The sequence below is a fragment of the Glycine soja genome, chromosome 8 (assembly GCF_004193775.1).
Source record: "Glycine soja cultivar W05 chromosome 8, ASM419377v2, whole genome shotgun sequence".
Lineage (NCBI taxonomy): Eukaryota > Viridiplantae > Streptophyta > Magnoliopsida > Fabales > Fabaceae > Glycine > Glycine soja.
Genome location: NC_041009.1, coordinates 22868387 through 22890856, shown reverse-complemented (window position 1 = coordinate 22890856; position 22470 = coordinate 22868387). Strand labels below are relative to the sequence as shown.

The window sequence follows — 22470 nt, the reverse complement described above, 5'->3', positions numbered from 1 at the left end:
CTATCAAATGCTTCACCTTACCACTTTCATCTCATTTCAGCTGAAATCAATTTCAAGTTTAATTCATCGCCTTAAATCAAGCACACACTAAAAGGTTCTCTTACAATCATCTATAATTAGAGTGTTAAGGAGCTTCTTTATGATATGATCAATAGACAAAAATATAATGGATAAAAAATGAAAGATAATCCTCTTAAAAAAGAACATTTTTCAATAACAATAAGACATATTTATAGGAATGCATTCTCTGTTAAAATATAACCTAATTTTCTATGTATAATATAATTAATTATTCATAATAAAAAAATTACTTTGGCAAAATTATAACACAAATTATAGTCTCATTCAAATATTTAAAACTGAACAAGCAAATACAAAATTTTATGCGGAATTCCTAGACACTCACAATTTTAAAAACTGAAATCTCAGTACACAGCAACGTTAAGATGAATTTGACGCCCTTAAATCTGAGTACAGCAACGTTGAAGAAGCAACAAATTTAAAAACTGAAATTTGAGCACGCAGCGTTGAGATAAAAACTGAGATTTTGAGTTTATATAGCCCTTAAATCGCTACCAGGACTGGCTAATTCTTCTTCCCTAACTCGCTGGTGGGAGTTGCAACTTGCCCTCAAGTTGCCAATGGCAGTTGCAACTCCCTACCTGAAAAAACGTACCTCTGAAAAAGCTGGAACCTAGTCCTGCAAAAGCAAAACCGCCAGTTTGACTGGCGGTTTGCTCACCTGTGCACAGACTCGCTAGAAGGGGAGGCGATTTGCAGGTGGTATGAACTCGCCATCACCACTGGCGTTTTCCTTGCCACGTGGGAGATGGTCAGCAAACCGCCATTGCCAATGGCGGTTTGCTATGTTTCCATGCAGTTTACGTAACAAAACAACCCCCTCGTTAAATTTTTGAAAAGAACCCCATATGAGGAAATACTTTTTAAAAAAACCCCAGATGGGAAAATTTGCCACATCTAGCATATGTCAGCAGTTAAAAAAAAATGCTCAATTGTTCTTTAGATAAATCGGACGAAAAGAGAATAATGGGTTTGATTGGTTAATTTTGAATAGTTAACTACCCTTGTTTTCGTCAGATGCAAATTAACGACCATTTGCTGTTTTTTTTTTTTTAAGTCTACGCGTGACGTGTTCATTAATTAGTATACAAGTCTGGAAAAGAAAAAAAAGTTTCAGATAATTATAACATGCATCGATCTTGCGAGCTTTTTTTTTCTTCTTTCCCTCAGTGCTTTAATTTCCTTTCCTTCTCTCTATTTAATTTATCAGATAAAGAAATAAATCTTATGATGGTGACGCATACGCATGCAGTATCAGTAAATTAACACACGCACGTCAATACATGTATAAATAGGCATTTTCAGGCACGTACGTACGATTAACCGATCGAAGGAAGAAATCAAGGTGAAGAGCTTAATTATGTCTAGATCAAAGCAACCTCTTGCTATAAAAAAAGCAGAAGAAGAAGAAGATCTAATAGAAGATGTTTTGATTGATGATTGTAATAATTTCGTCGGTCTGAAAGTAACATATGGCTCAACCCAAGTTACCAACCGTTGTCGCCTCACCTCCGATCAAACCAACGACAGACCAATAGTTGAAATTAGAGGAGATGCCAATTCCTTTTACACCCTGGTAGGTAGTATTTGCTCTAACTTATTTTTAACTTTTTTTTTCTTTTATCTTAAAAGAAATTTTTAAGCTAAAAAAAGAAAATCACCAAATAACTTCTACTTTTTATTTTAAGTTCTTATTTTGAACTTTTACTTTTAAGTAGCTTTTAAGCCAATAAAAAGTTAGGCTTGGGCCAAACATACCCTTAAGTATGCATCCATGCATTATATTATCATTCATTTTAACTAATATCTATAGCTAATTAATATATAATTAATTTGCAGGTCATGGTGGATCCTGATTCACCTAGCAGAGATAAACCAACTGAGAGGGAACATTTGCTCTGGTAAGTACGTATGTCCCTCCCTCGCTTCCAAAATTAATTAATTTAGATCCTTCTTTTTAACCATTATTTCTCTCTGACTTCTACTGTATATAAATTAATCTCATCCATTGCTTATTTTTTAATTTGTTGGATGCATAGGTTGGTAGCCAATATTCAAGTAGGGGGAGCAACCTTCGGTACGTACTTACACAATTCTTCTTTGGTTAGGATTAAACTATAAAGCCATTAATTATTTGTTCTAATGAGTATATGATAATAGTAAATACTTTCATGAAGCAAATTAAAAAAATGTGTGTGATGCGATATAGACTGTCTTGAAATTAATGGATATTACATTTTTACTTTTGGTTATTACACCAATTAATGTTATTTTACAGGAGAAGAGGTTGTCCCATATGAAGGTCCATTTCCACATAGATGGATTCATCGAATTGTATTTGTGCTATTTCGTATGAAAAGTGGACGCATTGTGAAAGCTCCAGAAAAGCGCACAAATTTCAATACTACCGAATTTGCTGCGAAATATGAATTACAAGATGTTGCTGGTGTGTTTTTCAACAGCAGAAGGAGGGGATAATATGAAGAAAACCATTCTAGATATACATAATACATAATTTAAATGAATATATGTATATAGATCAGATTACATATGTTGCAATCAAGATGGTGATTAGGGCTAAGTACATATGAAATATTAGTTAGAAAACTGTAAAGTTAGTTAATTAGCTTAAAAGCTAAAAACTGTTAGGAATTATAAGTATTTTTAAATCCAAAATCAATCATTTGTCTATCAATTGTTTGCTCGATCAAAAGTGTAGTTAATTGGCTGCATTGCTATTAAACCATAATCTTCATGAAAATAATACTCTGCTTAACTTTAATACACTTATCATCATGTCTCTAACATTATATATAAATGAAAAGGGTAAAAGAAAAAGGAGTTACAAAAAAAAACACTCTAAACCATTCAGTTTACAGTTAGGGTCAACCTGCATCCAGTCCAAATCCAAAACTTCAACTAACTCGGACAAAACAACTTTTAATAGCTTTGACTAAATTTAGCATAAACTAAACTATATTTTTAATTCTTTAAAAAAAAAAAAAATTCTTAATGTTACCAAATTTAGAATGTCATCGGTAAGGAAATATGTGTTATAGGAGTATTGAAAATTTGATCTTCTACTTGGCCAAACCCCCACTACGTAGGTAGTAGTTTCCTAAAATTTGCTAGATTTAGGCATTTTTTTTAAAAAATAATTTTAGTGTGTTTTTTTTCTTCAATTTTGATGAACAGTAGCATAGCTGTGAATATAATAAGGAAAATGATAAAATAAAACAAAAGTTACAAGAGCTAGAGTGCAAAAAGAGAAAAGTGAAAGTAAAAAGAAATGAGAAAAATGAGGAAATTAGGAAGAAACACATAAAAATAAAAAGGAATTTGTTCAGAGGGACATGTTTTCAGTTGATAAGTTTCACTCCAAAACAAATATTTAAAAGCTAGAATAAAGCCGATTTTAGTGTGCCAATTTGCACAGTTGTTTTCAACCACAAACCATACAGTTATTTAATCCTTGAAAAGTAGTGGCTGAATTTGAGTTTCTCTTTATATTAACATGAAGAGAGTCACTTCGTGTTTTTCTAAACTTTTGAAATAATAAAAAAATAAGTTAAATACAGTTAGTAAAAAAAATGATAGAATAAAAAAACTTAATTATATAAATAATGAAAAATTAATGTAAGTTAGAAGAAAAATTTAAAATTGAAAAATGATTTTAAAATAAAATTTGTTCACTGAAATGTTAGAACAAATGGAATAATTTTTATTATTAATAGTTATAGATATATTTACTAGACCAATCCAATTGAACTAGCAGTGAATTAATGCCTTTACACCACGTTCTACTGTCCACAACTATATATGTGAAGTTAGTTTCTTCTTTACCTAACTATATATATGTATGTACATACAATCCTCGTGGTTTATGAAAGCTGGTATAATAAATTTCTTTAAAGCATTTATCTGATTTTTTCTATAATTTTTATACTGTATTACTTCTTTATTTGAAAATCCCCCTTCAAATCAATGTTAAAATAATTTCTCCTAAACAGAAAAAATAACTAAAACAATCAGAATTTCTGAATTTATTACTTGGTAGTATAATTTTTTTTCAAAGACATGTGGCTATAAATTTTAATTTACAAAAATAGGTCTAATTCAAAAATCTCATAGTAGACTTAGCATGCTGCTAAATAAATCCATTACCCAATTTATAAATTGTGCACAAAATTACTTATTTGCCTCTCAAATTTGCAATTAAGTGGAATAAGTTTTAATTTATAGCTAGGCACTCAGAACAAAATACTGTCTAATAATCTTTCTACCCATTCTTCGAGAGCACAAATTGCATGATGCTAATAACACAGTAAATTAAGTAGGACTTACACTTTAAATTGTGAATGGAAATTTTGGTTAGTTTACTCTTTTATCCATCATCGTAATGAATCTGCATCTTTTTTTTAACGACTCTTTAATTAATTAGCACATAGATTAGGAAAAAGAGCCGGAGTAAACTAATCTTATCAGTTCAAGTGGCCCTCCTCGATCCTTAAGTGACTAAAAAACGGAAAGGAATGATCACACAGCCGAAAAGTGTTGCAATTTCTAAGCTGGAATTTTAGTGATCACATAGCCGAAAAGTAAAGAAATGACATGTAATTAAGCTGTAAGCATGGTGCCTGATAAACTTTTTTTTTTTTTTAATGTATTTTGAGCATCCTAAGTTGGAAGAAATGGACTAATTAAACCAACAAATTAATTCAAATATATATAAATCGGTGACCAAAAAAGAAGTGTGAGGCTAGTTGTGAGCTAATAATAACGAGGAACTAAGTTCAAACTTACTTGCTAAATTCATAAACATCTTAAGATAGTAATATTTGGCAGAATTAGGAGTGATGCGAGACAAGAGATAACATCAGAGCATCTTGTACCATAATCTGATGACACAAAGCAATTAATTGAAGATCTGATCCGAAACATGACTAGCATTGGGTGTATGTGTATCCACGTAATTTGGTCCTTTGGTTCGTTGGTTAAAAAGTCTGGCATACCTGAAGTCTCTCTCAGCCCATGAGACTAAGTAAAAACACACCACTAAGATGGTAGTTTTTGCATAAAGACCCGACCTATCATCAAGGAAGCAATTAATTATTCAGACAAAGACCAATTAGTTAGTTATGCATGTATATATATATATATGTATATAAGGCACTTCTCCACCTTGTTCCAAAGTCACATTCTGCATCTCACGGCAATTTTATAGGTCCTCCAAGAAAGAGAGAGAGAGAGAGGAAAACGAAACCAAGGGAGAAAAACAACCACCGTCCAAACCACCACCAACAACGTACGTCTTACGTTGTTACATGGCCACTCGTGTTATCCCACCAAGAATCCTAAGGAAGCTTCGCTACAACACCGCCACAAAACCCCTCAACTCCTCTCACCCTCCTCTCTCCCCGTCTCTCTCTCCTTCTCCCTGCCTCCTACCTGCTCCGCTGCCGTCCCCCGCCGTGCTCCGTCCCTCCGCCGCCGCCTCCGACGACCTCAGCTTCCGCGACGTCGAAAAGCTCTTCTCCTCTGTCTCCACCACCAGCCTCCTCCGCTCCTCCGCCGTGCTGCACGCCACCGCCGTCGAGCCCATGGTTGACTTCGGCACATGGCTCTTGCGATCAAATCTCATGCACGTGCATGGCATCCGCGACCTCATCCTCGCCACCGTCCGCAACACCTTCTTCGACCACTTTTGCGCCGGCGAGGACGCCATCACCACCGCTGCCAGCATCCGCCACCTAAACCGTGCCGGCCTCCGCGGCATGCTCGTCTACGGCGTCGAAGACGCAAACGACAACGACGCCTGCCACCGCAACTTCAAGGGCTTTCTTCACACCATCGACGTCAGCAGATCGCTTCCCCCTTCTTCGGTATATTCCTCTTCTTTCTTCCCCTTTACTTTTCTAAATCAGAATTTTTGAATCTGTTTTGATGTGACAGGTGAGCTTTGTGATAGTGAAAATCACCGCAATATGTCCTATGAGCCTGTTGGAACGAATGAGTGACCTTCTTAGATGGCAACACAAGGACCCTTGTTTCAGTTTGCCATGGAAGCAAGATTGCTTCCCCATATTCTCCGAGTCAAGCCCTTTGTACCACACAAGCAACAAACCCGAGCCTCTTACCCCAGAGGAAGAAAAAGACCTTCAACTTGCCATCCAGAGATTCCATGAGCTTTGCCATAAGTGTGTGCAAGTCAACATTCCTTTGTTGGTTGATGCAGAACACACTTCTGTTCAACCTGCTATTGACTACTTCACATACTCCTCTGCCATCTTGCACAACAAAGGTGACAACCCCATTGTGTTTGGGACCATGCAGACCTACCTCAAGGATGCCAAGGAGAGACTCTTGCTGGCTGCAGAGGCTGCAGACAACATGGGAATCCCAATGGGCTTCAAACTTGTCAGGGGTGCTTATATGTCAAGTGAAACAAAATTGGCTGAGTCTTTGGGCTATTCTTCCCCAATTCACGACACCATCGAGGACACACACAAGTGCTTCAATGACTGCTCCTCTTTCATGCTTGAGAAGGTTGCTAATGGCCCTGGTGGACTTGTTCTTGCAACTCATAATGTTGAGTCAGGTACATATATAAGTTCATTGAGTTTCATGATTTATGATGAGATTGAATTCAATTGAGGTGTTTGATGTGTGTAGGGAAACTGGCTGCTGCAAAAGCACATGAGCTAGGGATTGGAAAGGTGAACCACAAGCTTGAATTTGCACAGCTGCATGGAATGTCAGAGGCACTTTCCTTTGGTTTGAGCAATGCAGGATTTCAGGTGAGCAAGTATATGCCATTTGGACCAGTGGAGACTGTTATGCCATATCTCCTAAGAAGGGCTGAAGAGAATAGAGGAATGTTGGCTGCTTCGGGCTTTGACAGGCAACTGATGAGGTAAAAAAAAAACATTTTAATTATTTTAACCACTTTTCATTCTGGCATCATGCACATGAATCAAACATTTTGATGTGTATGCAGGAAGGAGTTGGGAAGGAGACTAAAAGCTGCTGTCTTTTAATTTTTTATACTTTTATGGGACGAGTTAATGAGATGTAATAATGTCTTTTAGGCAACACAGGATTAGGATACTCTTTGTACAAATTTAGAGAATCCTGTAATCTCTTTGAATGATGCATTCAAATCAATGAAATGTGACTGTGGTTAACTCTTAAATATATTCCACTTCTGACCGAAGAGTACGTGCAATTAACTTTTTTTTTTCCTCAAAAAAATTATAGAGCAGGTCGGTAATTTCTAATTGAATTTGACTTGAAAATTATAAATACATAAAAAATAAGATAACAGCTAATACTACTAGGAGAAATGCTTACTAGGACGGTTCTCTAGTGCCTTTGACGAAGGTTTTTGACAGTCTTCATATGTGACGTCGTGGAAACTTCTCCAATTACGATGACGGTTCCTCAACCGTCTTAACGTGTGACATTCTAAGATAGTTATCAGCTGGAAACTATCTTTGAAGCCATGCATTCTACGACGATTTTTGGGATTAAAATCGTCTTAAAATGTCATATTCTAAAACAGTTCCCACGAAACAACCATCTTAGAATCTTAAAATGTATCAGATTCTAAGACGGTTGAGACATCAAAAAAGTCTTAGAATCTGATAACTTCTAAGACAATTTTGCTCGTAAAAACTGTCTTAAAATATGTTGGCTTCAAAGACGGTTTCGAGATCTCAGCTGTCTTTGAATAACTACATTTTTACGTTGGTCCTTGGCGATAAATCGTCTTAGAAGAGACCCCTTCTAAGACGGTTTTCGTGAAATAATAAATGTTGTTTTTGGTTTTGTTTTGTTTTTCCTATTTGATACAATTGATAATTAAGTGAAACACAACCATTTTGAAAAATAAAAAGTAAATATATCAATGTCATTTGCTATACAAAAATAGCCTAATAGGGAGTATACAACACATTGTCTTATTCCTATACAAAAATAGCCTTATATGGACACATATTATCTTCTTCCTATACAAAATTAGGCTAATAGATTGTATACAACACATATTATCTTAAAAAGTAAAAATATTAATTAGTCATGTGAGTGTATTTACTTCAAAAGCCGTTGTTGTCTTAACAAGAAGGAAGAGGGAACATCATTTTAAGCTTTCAAAGTTCTCTATGTGCCTATGTTCTCCATGAATGACCGATCTTTAGTCATGTTTGCTGACTCCATTGTGTCAACACACCCAATAGAAAAAAGGATAACAAAAAGTGAATTTGTTGGTTAATTTGTATGAGATGGACCAAACAAAGATAAAAGAAAAAAAAGGTAAAAAAAAAATGCCTTCATTGGAAGAGCACAGTATGATTTAACTTCCTATGTTCAAAAGTTTGTACAAGAAACATGAAAAAACAGAAAATAAAAATAGAAACCAATGAAAAGTTGTTTTTCACGTGAAAACAATTGAATTTGAACGGATAATGAATACACAAAACCTTTCACTAGCCCCAAAATGGAAACAAGGTGATAGTTTTGAAATTAAAAGTGAAAAATAAATTAAAATAAAAATTCTGAAACCAAATAGCCCTACTATCAATTTAGAATCAAAATGAAGGTCACTTTCTTTTTCACTGGCCTGCCTTTTTCAAGACTGCCACATCAGGAAATAGATAAATATTCTTTGTAAAGATTATACAATTATTTGAAACACCTGTTGATGCTTCAGATCCACCAATGAGATTGCTGATGAGAATGGATGAGAATCGACATGCAAGTAAAAGAGAATATAAATAATTAATCTTGTTATTTTCTTTCAGGTAATTTGATAAATGATTTAAAGGATAGCTCAAAAAAAGAATTGTATAGCTCATAGGCTGAAATTCAAGTCAAGGACCAATTCTTTTGAAAAAGTTAAGTTGTTAACTGGAAAATCGGATCCTCTATAGCAGGAAAAATAAAAAGGCCAGGAGATAGAATAGCGAAGTGTGGTCTTGAAGTTTAGAAATAGAGAAAGGAGGAGAAAGATAGAGAGGATGGAGCAAGCTGGAGATTTATCTGGACCCATTAACTAGAAGCTTGGGAATGGCTTATACCACTAAGGTGCCCCTGCACACAAAATAACTTTGGCCTTGAAGGTTGGACAGAGCTAACCTTTAATTAGTAGAATAGACATGGGTAGGATGAAACTCCTTCCTACCAAAGGAGCAGCCCATGAGCTAAAAAACTAGGTAGAACAAAGAGCTGAAAAATATCTTTCAGGAATTGGCAAAAATGATGCATCAATATTACATTCACCCATATTAGTGTTTAAGTGAAGAATGATAGCAGGGGGGAAAGATAGTAAGAAGTGTACTAGTCAGATAAAGCAAGGACAGAAGTAGTAAATTTCATACTAAAGCACTAGTGTAAAAGCCACGATCCCCACAAAATTAAGTATAGAGATACTTTGGATTTTGAAAACCTTAGCACGTATGCATATATGCCAAGTTTGAGTAAAAATAACAGTGGTATTTCCATCAAGACACAGGCTCGTAAAAAAATGTAAGAATAATCATTGTAAACATAAAAACATATACTCGCACAAGACTTAACATTGGCATAACTGAATGCCTTTTATTTTCAATAATGTAGAAATTCAAACTTTTTTTTATAAAAATAATACCTTTAATTAATCACGTTTCTGAGACTTCAATTGAGAAAGTTGTCTCTGCATCATGTAAACAATCATGAAGAGTTTTCTTCTCTGTAGAAAGGTTTGCAATTTCATCATCCCGTTCTGAGCGGATCCATTCAATCTGACTCTTAACTTCTTGAATTTGTTATGCTAGTTCCTTGTTTTCACAAGAATACCAACCGATCTCAGCCCTCATTTCAGATTGTTGAATTATGAATTGTGTTAGACCTAAATTCTCCATTAGCAATTAACGTGAGGTAACCACATTATTTTATCAAGTAAGACATGAAATACCTTCAAGCGATTGTTTGTGGCCTAAGATTCACTCAGCTTTTGTGATATCATTGTTTTTTCCTTAGCCATATTAGAAATCTCATTTTTGCTTTCTTCACGAACGCGTACAAATTCATCTTCACTAGCACATAAATGGAACCATAGAGCAGCCCGATCAACATTTGCAAGTTTAGCAACTTCATGCATCATACTCAAAACAGGCCTGATAAACTCCTGCTCCTTACAGACCAAAGTTACCAAGATATCCAAATCATAATCTACTTCATGACCATACTTTGTCTTTCCTTTAATGTTAAGAAGTGGGCCAATTAAACTATCACAGAGATTTTTCTCCACATGCATGACGTCTATACAATGTCTAACATTAAGATCGGACCGACATGGAAGATCAAAGAATATTGACCTTTTCTTCCATATGTTCTTCTCACATGCATCCTTCTTTTGGGTCTTCCCAAAGATAGTTAGGATGTCCTTCAGCCGATCATAAACTTCGTTTCCAGCTAAGGGTTTTGGCACACTTTCATACTCTTGATTTCCATTAAAAGCCTTTTTCAATTGTCGATACGGGTGATAATGCTTGAGAAATCTTTGAAGCCTAGTATATATTGTCTTTTTTGCATGTTTCAATTGGATGTAGCTTGTTTCTTTCTCATATACAGGACATGCGTGATGTCCTTGGACACTATATCCACTTAAATTCTCATATGCTAAAAAGTCATTAATGGTACAAAATACCATTGCCCGCAACCTAAATGTCTGTCCCAGATTCCCATCATACACATCAATCCCGTCTACCCATAATTTTCCCAAGTCTTCAATCAAGGGAGTCAAATAAACATCAATATCATTTCCTGACTATCTTGGACCCACTATCATCATACACAACCTAATGTATTTTCTCTTCATGCACAACCAAGGAAGGAGATTCTAAATCATCAGCAAAGCAGGCCATGAACTATGGCTAGTGCTTAAGTTACCAAAAGGATTCATGCCATCTTGAAGCGAACCACAAAGGATGTACCCTCCCTTGTGTTCACTATTACAACCAAGAAGCTACCCGCTTCTTACACAGAATTCTCAGACGGTTAGTTCTTTGAATTCTTTGTTTGGGGAATCAAAAGAATTCTCAGACGGTTAGTTCTTTGAATTCTTTTGGCAAGAGGGAGAAGGAAAGAATCAAAAGAATTCTCAGACGGTTAGTTCTTTGAATTCTTTTGGCAGGAGAGAGAAGGAATGAAGAAGAAGAATAACACAAGTTTTTGGGCAATGAACTTTTCTTGAATAAAGAAAGTATTGAACAAAAACTCTTAGAAGAATACTTTGAATGAATGAAAGAAATCTCTCTTAGAATGAAAGGAATCTGTTTTTTAATTCGTAAATGAATGAAAGGAATCTCTTATTAAAATTCATGCCATGGTCACATATTTATAGTCATTTGATGACTCAAGTTAAAGTTTGTGACTCTTGGCAATTTCTTTAAAACTAGTCATTTTAAAAGTTATGACTCTTTTGAAAACCAGTCACTTTAAAAGTTGACTCTTTTTGAAAACTAGTCACTTTAAAAGTTGTGACTCTTTAAAAAATCTTTGGAAACTAGTCACTTTAAGAATTGTGACTTTTGGTAATTTAATTTTCAAAATAAGTCATTGGTAATCTATTACCATCATAGTGTAATCGATTACACATCAACAGATGTGATTCTTCATGTTTAAATTTGAAAACCAAAACGTTTAGAAACACTGGTAATTGATTACATATATTGTGTAATCGATTACACAAGTTTGAAAATGTTTTATCACAAGTTGTGACTCTTGAAATTTGAAATCTCAACGTTCAAAACATTGGTAATTGATTACATGCTCATGGTAATCGATTACTGCTTTGTAAATCAGTTTGAAAAGAATGTTGGCTATTGGAAATCGATTACTGCTTTCTAGTAATCGATTACCAGAGAGTAAAACTCTTGGTAAAAGATTTTTCTTTGAAAAATTCTCTTGAACAAAATTGTGCTATTCAATCTTCTTTTGAAAAAATCTTTTTATACTTATCTTGATGCTTTTCTTGAAGTTCTTGCATATCTTGATGCTTTTCTTGAAGTTCTTGCATATCTTGAGTCTTCTCTTGAGTCTTTACTTGAATCTTGATTCTTCACTTGAATCTTGACTCTTCACTTGACTCTTGATTCTTGATTGAACGACTCTTTGATTCTTAAAACTTGTTTTGACTCTTGATTCTTGACTTGAGTCTTTGGCATCATCAAAATAAACTTGGAAAGCTTTGCTTCCACAAATCCATCATTTTCTCTACCATATGCATGCCATGTAAGATTTTTTGCATTATGTTTATTAGCAAACAATGACTTAAATCTTGGAATTATCAAAAGATACCAGCACACCTTTGCTAGACGGTCACTGGTTGTGGTTGCATGTTGACTACCTTGATCATCGTTCTCTTTGTACTGCGATACACCACATTTGGGCCATTTGTGCATGTCGAAAAACTGATTTATGTACAATATGCAATCATTAGAGCATACATGTATTTTCTGGTACTCCATGCCCACAGGTCATAAGATCTTCTTTGCCTTGTAGTGATTTTTGGGCAGCATATTATTTTTAGGAAGCATATTCTTCAACACAACAAGCAATTCAGTGAAGCTTTTGTCACTCCACCCAAATCATGCCTTCAAGTTGACCAAATCTAATACTATCGACAATCATGAGAAGCTAGTGCAGCCCGAATATAAAAGGTTCTTAGAATCAATTTGTAATTGGTCATACAAAGGTGCATGTGCTTGCCCAAAACCTTATTGCCCAAGATCGTGTATCATGTCTTCTATACGATCTGGGATGTCTTCATTAACTGCGTTAGTATGAGAGCCTGTTGTCATATCTGATGATTCACCATGCCAGATCTATTTGGTGTAATTTAGAATTATCCCCTCACATATAAGATGTGTTCTTATGTCATTCAGTGACTATCGTCTCCCATTCGCACATTTGACACATGGACAAAAATATTTTCCACCCATAAGTGGTGCATTTCATTCCGTAAATTGCAAGAATTGTTCTACTCCATTCTCATACTCATCACTTATGCGAGATGCTTTCATCGAACTTCGATCCATGTTTCGTTATCTGTCATACTTACAAAGTTAACTAGCTACATGCATGAACATCTCACTTGTTTTGTAAAAGGTGTGGCCCTATCTCATTCAGGAAGACATATTTAATACATAATTCATACGCATAGGTTAAGTATGTTTATGTTAAATGTGATGAAATTTTGGTAGCATTTTGCATTAGTCTCCAAGTACACCACGATCAGGTACACACCTAGAGAACAAAGCAATATGCCCTAAACCGAAATTTCATCAAATATAACACAACATTCTTAACCTATAAGTGTGAATTATGTATCAAAAATGACTCTTCCCAAACTTTCCAAACGGACAATTCAAGATTCAATACAATGATTAATCCAAACTGTTCGTAGTAATCATTATATTGAATCTCAAATAGAAAACTAAGGTTCGCTCACAATGCACATAACCTTAATGTAAAACAATAATCATATATGAACAAACATTTAATAAGCAATTCAATGTTACAATGACATATATACCTCAAAAGATGGTCAGTTTCATCAAAACAAGTGCGGTGATGGGAGTGCAATGTTATAAAACAGTGTTGACTGACGTACACTAAGGGCTAAAACAAGCCTTTAGTTCCTTTATGAGTAAAAAAGTTGTACCTATAATGAAAACCAATTGTTAAACATTAAGCTACAATTAAAAATGTTGGCATAACACACATGATAATACTAACAGATTAAATGTAACAACAATGACTATTATGTATACCAAAATTAGTCGATTTGTAAATATAGCTATTATTAGTTTACACTGAATATCCATGTTGTTTTCAAATTACAATGATTATGATGTATGAACATTAAACTTGATGAAAAACTTCACACACACATTTTTTTTTCTTGAACACGAATCTCAAACAAGAAAGTTGGCCTTTTTATTTATGAACAACAATCATCCAACAATTTGATAGTCAATTTAAGTTTCGTCAAAATTACAATAGCTAACTAGTTTGATTTTTGAAGTCCCCCCCTTCACAAACATAATCCCTCATGGCCCCTCATGTTGTGTGTCACAACCTACCCTTCGGCGGGAGGGCGACGTGTGACTCGCGGGTGCGTGTTCCAAGAAAGGAATACGCGCGGAGTTGCCACCAACGTTTATTTGAGGAAAACGTCGGAAAAACTGGAAAAGATGTGATCTACGAACTTTAAGTGAAAGGTTCGGGAGTTGTATTTACTCACGGGGAAGGTATTAGCACCCCACGCGTCCGTCACAAGAGACGGCAGCCTTTAATCAAATGTTCAAATATGACTTCAATTCTTTTCCCTTTTTACATTCGTATGTTTTTTATGCCTTTTTATGCCTTTTTATGTTTTTATCTTTTTGTGGTCGAAAAGGGTGTTTCCCTTGCTCCTACGTATCCCTCGATTGTGATAAGGAAATCAGACCTACTTAGTTCTTTCGTGAACAAAGCGTTTTGGTTAAGTTATTTTTTATCCTTTTTTGCAAGATATGTTTTTATTGAATGAAAGGTCATTTTAAGGCGTTGGACCATTAGACAATCTTTCGATTCTTTTGAAAAGTGAGAAAACATTAAGGCATTGGACCATTAATGATTTCTTTATTTTTGAAAGAGGTAACAAAGTTACATATTGATTTTAGGCTTTTTAGAAATCTACACTTTAACCAATAAAAGTGGAAAAGACCATTTCAAGGCGTTGGACCTTTGAAAATGGCTTTTTTAGGTGATGACAAAAGTTTGGTTTATGAATTGATTTTAGCCTTAGTTTCACTTTGGTTATTAGTCGATTCGATTTAAGAAAGAGAAATCCCAAAGAAAAACGTTCGATTGATTTTTTTGATTTATTTTACTAAAAGATATTTTTGATTATTATATTATTATTTTACCTCTTTTTGGTTTCCAACGTGGTTACGGCATGACTGAACGGTCGAATTTCATTTTAACAGAAATTAACGGATGTTACAATTCAAATGATCGGTGGAAATTTATTTTATTTTTGATTAGGCGAGAAAATGACTTAAGTAAATGACTAAAACACGTCAAAAGGGGGTATGAAAAGTAAATGAAATGAAAATAAAAGCAAGTGAAAACAAATGAGAACCACTAAGGGTACATAGAATGAATTGAAAAGTTCGATTTCGGGAACTTACCGGTTGAAAACCGAAGAACGACGAAGAACGTCGAAGAACGATTGAAAATCTTCGCGAAATCACCCACGGAAACGTTACGGAAGTGCCTCGGCTTGGATTTTCTTCACGGAAACAATTTTTCTCACTAATTTTAAGTGAATCTCAAATACCAGGAGGGTTGAACTTTTTTGTTCTTCCCTCCTTCCCCTATTTATAGGAAAAGGAAGGAGATGCTTGCCACCCAGCTCGCCCAGGCGAGCTAGGTTGCTTTCTCCAGAAGCAACCACCTTCTGGAGGAACATCCTGGAAGGCCCAAGTGGGCCTGGTTGCTATTTGAACCCCCATTTTTACTAAATACACCCCCTGCCTTTTTTGGTGATTCTTTTTCCGTAAAGTTACGGAAACTTACGAATTTCGTAACGATACTTGTTTTCTTTCCGTAATGTTGCGGAACCTTATGGATTACATAATCATCCCTTTTTTGCCTTCCGGAACGTTACGAAACTTTACGGATTGCGCACTAACACTTCCTTTTAATTTCCGGCATGCCACGGAACTTCACGGATTGTGCTACAACGCTTTTCTTTTGGCTTCCGGCATGTCTCGGAACTTCACAAATTGTCTAACCATGGGTGCCAAATACCTCGAAGTGGTCAAACGAGGGTCGCATCCCAACAACGGATGGTCCCCAGACAAAATTAGGGTATGACAGTTGCCCCTCTTTACTTGTCTTTTATTGGAGATAAAAGGGAAGTAAAGATAAGACACTAATTTCGTTTGAGTGAAACACCATTTGGCCAGTGAACCTCCCTGGCAACGGAACCTGCAAAAATTTGAAAATGATCAGTACCGACACATCATCCTGATACTGTCGAATTTGTTCCTCTAGGTTGATACAAGACGCAGAATGACCATAATTTGTCTCTGCGTTTTGTTGGACACGATCGAGCCTGGGCGGCGAGACACATAATGACCATAATTTGTCTCTGCGTGCCACCGAACACGATTGCCTTTGGATGGCGAAAAGGTGCGCGAAATGACCATAATTTGTCTCCTCCCACCTCTCGACTTACTGTCCCCGAATGACAAAGGGCGCAGAATTTGTCTCTGCGCGTTTATCACTCGACTTGCGAAATCTGAATGGCAAAGGGTGCAGAATTCGTCTATGCGCGTTTACCACTCGACTCGCTACTCCTGAATGATAAAAGGGGGCAGAATTCGTCTATGCGCGTTTATCACCCAATTTGCGAAATCTGAATGGCAAAGGGCACAAAATTTGTCTATTCGCGTTTACCACTCGACTCGCCGTTCCTGAATGATAAAGGGCACAAAATCTGTCTCTGCGCGTTTACCACCTAACTTGTTGTTCCTGAATGATAAAGGGCACAAAATCTATCTATGCGCGTTTATCACCCAATATGCGAAATCTGAATGGCAAAGGGCGCAGAATTTGTATATGCGCGTTTACCACTCGACTCGCTGCTCCTGAATGATAAAGGTCACAAAATCTGTCTCTGTGCGTTTACCACCCAACTTGTTGTTCCTGAATGATAAAGGGCGCAGAATAAGTCTATGCGCGTTTATCCACTCAGCTTGCTGCTCTTGAATAATAAAGGGCGCAGAGTCCGTCTCTGCGCGTTTACCACCCAACTTGTTGTTCCTAAATGATAAAGGGCGCAGAATTCGTCTATGCGCATTTACCACCCAACTTGCTGTTCCTGAATGATAAAGGGCACAGAATTCGTCTCTGCGCGTTTACCACCCAACTTGTTGTTCCTGAATGATAAAGGGCGCATAATTCGTCTATGCGCATTTACCACCCAACTTGATGTTCCTGAATGATAAAGGGCGCAAAATTCGTCTATGCGCGTTTATCCACTCAGTTTGCTGCTCTTGAATGATAAAGGGCGCAGAATCCGTCTCTGCGTGTTTACCACCTAACTTGCTGTTCCTAAATGATAAAGGGAGCAGAATTCATCTATGCGCGTTTATCACCCAATTTGCGAAATCTGAATGGCAAAGGGCGCAGAATTCGTCAATGCGCGTTTACCACTCGACTCGCTGCTCCTGAATGATAAAGGGCGCAGAATCTGTCTCTGCGCGTTTATCACTCATCGAGCGTGCGGATAACTGCATGTCATCGGGCCCGCCACCTCTGGATGACAAAAGGCACAGAAGACGACGTTAGTCTCTGCGTGCTATCATGCTTTGAGTCTTATAGATAGCAAAAGTATTTTAAAAGTGCGGGACCAAATGGTTCCCGCGTGTCATCGGGCCCGCCGCCTCTGGATGACGAAAGGCGTAGAAGACGACGTTTGTCTCTGCTCGCTATCATGCTTTGAGTCTTATAGATAGAAAAAAGGTGTTGGACCAAATGGTTCCCGCATGTCATTGGGTCCGCCGCCTCTGGATAACAAAAGGCGCAGAAGAGGACTTTAGTCTCTGCGTGCTATCATGCTTTGAGTCTTATAGATAGCAAAAGAAAGTGCGGGACCAAATGGTTCCCGCATGTCATCGGGCCCGCCGCCTCTGGATGACAAAAGGCGCAGAAGACGACGTTAGTCTCTGTGTGCTATCATGCTTTGAGTCTTATAGATAACAAAAGAAAGTGCGGGACCAAATGGTTCCCGCATGTCATCGGGCCCGCCGTCTCTGGGTGACAAAAGACGCAGAAGACGACGTTAGTCTCTGCGTGCTATCATGCTTTGAGTCTTATAGATAGCAAAAGAAAGTTTAAACGGATAACCACTCGGGTATCTCCGCATGTCACGTGACTCCAAGGTCAGTATGACAGAAATTGTCTGCGCGGAAGATGACGTAAATCTCCGCGTGTCAACGGGCTTGTTGGCTGATAAATGCTAAATAATTGTGAATTAATAGTGGTTAATTAGTCAAATTTTGGCCTAGAATTAATTATTTAGCAGTTATTTATAATTAAAAGTTGAGAAATTAATTAAGTTGAATTTCTGGTTGCAGATACGAAAAATGAGGTTACATTAAGCAAAAAGGGCAACAGAAATAAAGAGAAAGAAAGAGTTCTGAAGCAGACCCAGCCCAACACTCAGGCTAAGCGCGCGTCAGGCGCTAAGCGAGAAAAGAAGGCAGGCGCTACGCGAGGCGTTAAGCTCGAAGATGCAGAATCCGTTATGCGCGCTAAGCCCAGCTACGCGCTAAGCGCGCGATCCAACAGAAGCATAGGCTAAGCCTGCAGGTCGCGCTAAGCGCGCGATCCGAACGCGCTAAGCGCGAGGTGTCGCACTGAGCGTGACTATGAAGGCCCAAAACCCACTTTAGCAACTATAAATAGAGAGCCAGTCCCAAGGAATCAAAACATCTCGCCTCAGAGCACTGTTCTCAGCACTCCAAGCCTGAGCTTTCCCTTCTTTCTTTATATTCTTTGTTTTTATTATCCCTATTCTTTCTTTCACCCCCAGTTGTAAAGCCCTCAATGGCCATGAGTGGCTAATCCCCTAGCTAGGGCCTGGTAGGCCTATAAAGCCAACGATGTACGGTGTGCTTCAAGAATTATCAATGCAAAGAAAATTTATTCCAGGTTTTTCTGTTCTAATTCTTTTCTTGTTATCCTGCATTCGTTCTTGAATTTCTTTTGGGTTTTATTCGCTCGGGAGAGGGTATTTCCTAATAAGGGTTTAAGATTTAATTCATGCATTAGTTTTAGGGGTTATACACTTGGGAAAGGGTAACACCTAATAGAACATCTTAAGAAAAGAATCCTTGGGTTAGCATTGCTAGGCATAGAATGATAACTCACTGCCCATGCATTTAGCAAACATATAGAACTTAACCTTAATGCATTTTAATTATTGAATCTTCGCAAAGGCATTTGGGAGATAGGTAGTTAAAATAGGCTTGTCAACGTGAGGCATCAGGGACAAGTAAAATTAACAGATGTGGGTAGAACTAATACCAGTGCATTGATAATGAATATCATATTCACATGCATCGTAGGCCAATTGGGTTTGCCCGGTCTTGGCATTCTTATTAATTGTCTTTCCTTTTAAACTAGTTGATTTGGTAATAGCAACCTATTTCTACACTTATTCATGTTCTTATTATTTTACTCTTACTTACAAATTGAGAAGTATTTAATAAAGTGCAATAAAATTCCTGTGGAAACGATACTCGGACTTCCGAGGTTTACTACTTAAGAGCGATTTGGTGCACTTGCCAAAGTCTCAACAAGTTTTTGGCGCCGTTGCCGGGGATTTTATTTTCGCACTTAATTACCATACTATATCAGTTTGTAAGCCCAACTCTTCTTTTCTTGGATTATTCTCTTAGTATTTTCTCTCTTCGCTTCTATTCTTTCTTTCTCCCATAATTGCACGGGTAGTGCCTTTTTGTTTTTATGCGACTTAGAACTACATCTGGAGACATTGTCCCTATTAACTTAGAAATTGAAGCTACGTGTCGGTGTAACAATGATGCAAGAAGAAGAAGGGAACAAGACACATAAGGAAGCAATTACACCCCACCTTCTCTTTCTCCACATCACACTAAAATGGACGGGGAACCGGCACGAAGAGTCACCCTAGAGGACTTCTCTAATACCGCCACTCCTCAGTTCTTCACGAGCATTGCAAGGCCGGAGGTACAAGCAGCCAATATTTCCTACCCGCACTCCCTTATTCAGCTAATCCAAGGAAACTCTTCCATGGTCTTCCGAGCGAAGACCCATATGCTCACCTCGCCTCGTACATAGAAATATGCAACACCGTAAAAATTGCCGAAGTCCCAGAAGATGCGGTACGCCTTAACCTTTTCTCCTTTTCCCTAGCAGGAGAGGCAAAACGGTGGTTGCATTCTTTCAAAGGTAACAGCTTAAGAACCTGGGAAGAAGTAGTGGAAAAGTTCTTAAAGAAGTACTTCCCAGAGTCAAAGACCGTTGAAGGGAAAATGGAAATTTCATCGTTCCATCAATTCCCGGATGAATCCCTTAGCGAAGCATTAGACCATTTTCACGGACTGTTAAGAAAGACACCGACACACGGATACAACGAGCCAGTACAACTGAACATATTCATCGATGGCTTGTGGCCTCAATCGAAACAGTTACTAGATGCATCCGCAGGAGGGAAGATCAAACTGAAGACTCCCGAGGAAGCGATGGAACTCATCGAGAACATGGTGGCCAACGATCAAGCAATCCTTCGTGATCGTACCTATGTTCCCACGAAAAGAAGCCTCTTGGAACTCGGCACGCAGGACGCGACGTTGGCACAGAACAAGCTGCTGACGAGGCAGATAGAAGCCCTTACCGAAACCCTCAGCAAATTACCTCAACAACTACAGGCGGTAAGTTCTTCCCACTCTTCTGTTTTGCAGGTAGAAGGATGCCCCACATGCGGAGGAACCCACGAGCCTGGACAATGTGTAAGCCAACAGGATACCTCTTGAGAAGTACACTATATGGGCATACCAAATCGCGGATTCCAGGGTTATAACCAGGGGAACTCATCCGGATTCCACCAAGGGGGAGCTGGATTCAATCACGGGCCACCGGGATTCAATCAAGGAAACACAAGGTTCAGGGTGGAGGAATCAGGGAAACCAATATAAGGAGCAAAGGAACCAACAACCATACCAACTGCCATACCAGCATCCTAGCCAAGGTCCAAATCAGCAAGAAAAGCCCACCAATATAGAAGAACTGCTGCTGCAATTCATCCAAGAGACACGATCTCATCAAAAGAGCACGGATGCAGCCATTCGGAATCTGGAAGTTCAAATGGGCCAATTGGCACACGACAAAGCCGAACGTCCCACTAGAACTTTCGGGACTAACACGGAGAAAAACCCGAAGGAAGAATGCAAGGCAGTGCTGACTCGAGGGCAGAAAAAAGCACAGGAGGAAGGTAAGGTTGAAGAAGAAGACCGGCAAGAGGAAGAAAAGACAGAGACACCAGAAGAAAGGACAAAAGAAGAAGAGAAGGTGGCATCACCACCTAAAACGAAGAGCCAGAAAGGAAGAGAGGCCAATAAGGAAGAACCACTTGCCCTACCACAAGATCTCCCATATCCTGTGGTACCCACCAAGAAGAACAAGGAACGCTACTTCATACGTTTCTTGGAAATATTCAAAGGGTTGGAGATCACTATGCCATTCGGGGAAGCCTTACAGCAGATGCCCCTCTACTCCAAATTTATGAAGGACATCCTCACCAAGAAGGGGAAGTACATTGACAATGAGAATATTGTGGTAGGGGGTAACTGCAGCGCTATAATACAGAGGAAGCGACCCAAGAAGTTTAAGGACCCCGGAAGTGTTACCATCCCGTGCACCATTGGGAAGGAAACAGTGAACAAGGCCCTCGTTGATTTAGGAGCAAGTATCAATCTGAGGCCCTTGTCAATGTGTAAAAGAATTGGAAATTTGAAGATAGATCCTACCAAAATGACGCTTCAACTAGCAGACCGCTTGATTACAAGGCCATACGGGGTGGTAGAAGATGTCCTAGTCAAGGTACGCCACTTTACTTTTCCAGTGGACTTTGTCATAATGGATATCGAAGAAGACACAGACATTCCCCTCATCTTAGGCAGACCTTTCATGCTGACTGCCAACTGTGTGGTGGATATGGGGAATGGGAACTTGGAGTTGAGTATTGACAATATGAAGATCACCTTCGACCTTTTCAAAGCAATGAAGTACCCACAGGAAGGTTGGAAGTGTTTCAGAGTGGAGGAGATTGATAAGGAAGATGTCAGTATTCTCAAGACACCACAGTCTTCACTGGAGAAAGCAATGGTAAATACTTTGGACTGTCTAACCAGTGAAGAGGAAAAAGATCTGAAGGCTTGGTTGGAAGACTTGGATCGATAAGACAGTATTCCTGAGGGAGAAGCCAAATTTGAGACGCTAGAGAAGAAAGTTCCGTCCGAGAAGAAGAAGATAGAGTTGAAGATATTGCCCGATCATCTAAAGTATGTGTTCTTGGAGGAAGATAAGCCTGTAGTGATCAGTAACGCACTCACAACAGAGGAGGAAAACAGGTTAGTAGATGTCCTCAAGAAACACAGGGAAGCTATTGGATGGCATATATCGAATCTCAAGGGAATTAGCCCTGCTTATTGCATGCGCAGAATAATGATGGAAGAGGACTACAAGCTAGTCCGACAACCCCAGAGGCGGCTAAATCCAACAATGAAGGAAGATGTAAGAATGGAGGTACTC

The 22470-nt window shown here is 38.0% G+C and overlaps 2 protein-coding genes across 2 annotated transcripts; both read left to right on the top strand.

Annotated features, from left to right (window-relative positions):
• Positions 1-1441: 1441 nt before the first annotated feature.
• LOC114424696 (protein FLOWERING LOCUS T-like) lies at positions 1442-2559 on the top strand. The gene is made up of 4 exons (XM_028391550.1): positions 1442-1657; positions 1921-1982; positions 2121-2158; positions 2360-2559. Exons 1-4 carry the CDS (start codon positions 1442-1444, stop codon positions 2557-2559), a joined length of 516 nt encoding a protein of 171 aa, XP_028247351.1.
• A 2718-nt stretch (positions 2560-5277) lies between these two features.
• LOC114424585 (proline dehydrogenase 2, mitochondrial-like) lies at positions 5278-7273 on the top strand. The gene is made up of 4 exons (XM_028391450.1): positions 5278-5963; positions 6034-6679; positions 6754-6994; positions 7079-7273. Exons 1-4 carry the CDS (start codon positions 5406-5408, stop codon positions 7116-7118), a joined length of 1485 nt encoding a protein of 494 aa, XP_028247251.1. The 5' UTR covers positions 5278-5405; the 3' UTR covers positions 7119-7273.
• Positions 7274-22470: the final 15197 nt, after the last annotated feature.

Coding starts and splice junctions, on each gene's coding strand:
- LOC114424585 (XM_028391450.1), top strand. CDS start 5,406: ATGGCCACTCGTGTTATCCCACCAAGAATCCTAAGGAAGCTTCGCTAC. Junction 5,964..6,033: donor GATCGCTTCCCCCTTCTTCG/GTATATTCCTCT, acceptor TTGATGTGACAG/GTGAGCTTTGTGATAGTGAA. Junction 6,995..7,078: donor TTTGACAGGCAACTGATGAG/GTAAAAAAAAAA, acceptor ATGTGTATGCAG/GAAGGAGTTGGGAAGGAGAC.
- LOC114424696 (XM_028391550.1), top strand. CDS start 1,442: ATGTCTAGATCAAAGCAACCTCTTGCTATAAAAAAAGCAGAAGAAGAA. Junction 1,658..1,920: donor CCAATTCCTTTTACACCCTG/GTAGGTAGTATT, acceptor ATTAATTTGCAG/GTCATGGTGGATCCTGATTC. Junction 1,983..2,120: donor GAGAGGGAACATTTGCTCTG/GTAAGTACGTAT, acceptor TTGGATGCATAG/GTTGGTAGCCAATATTCAAG.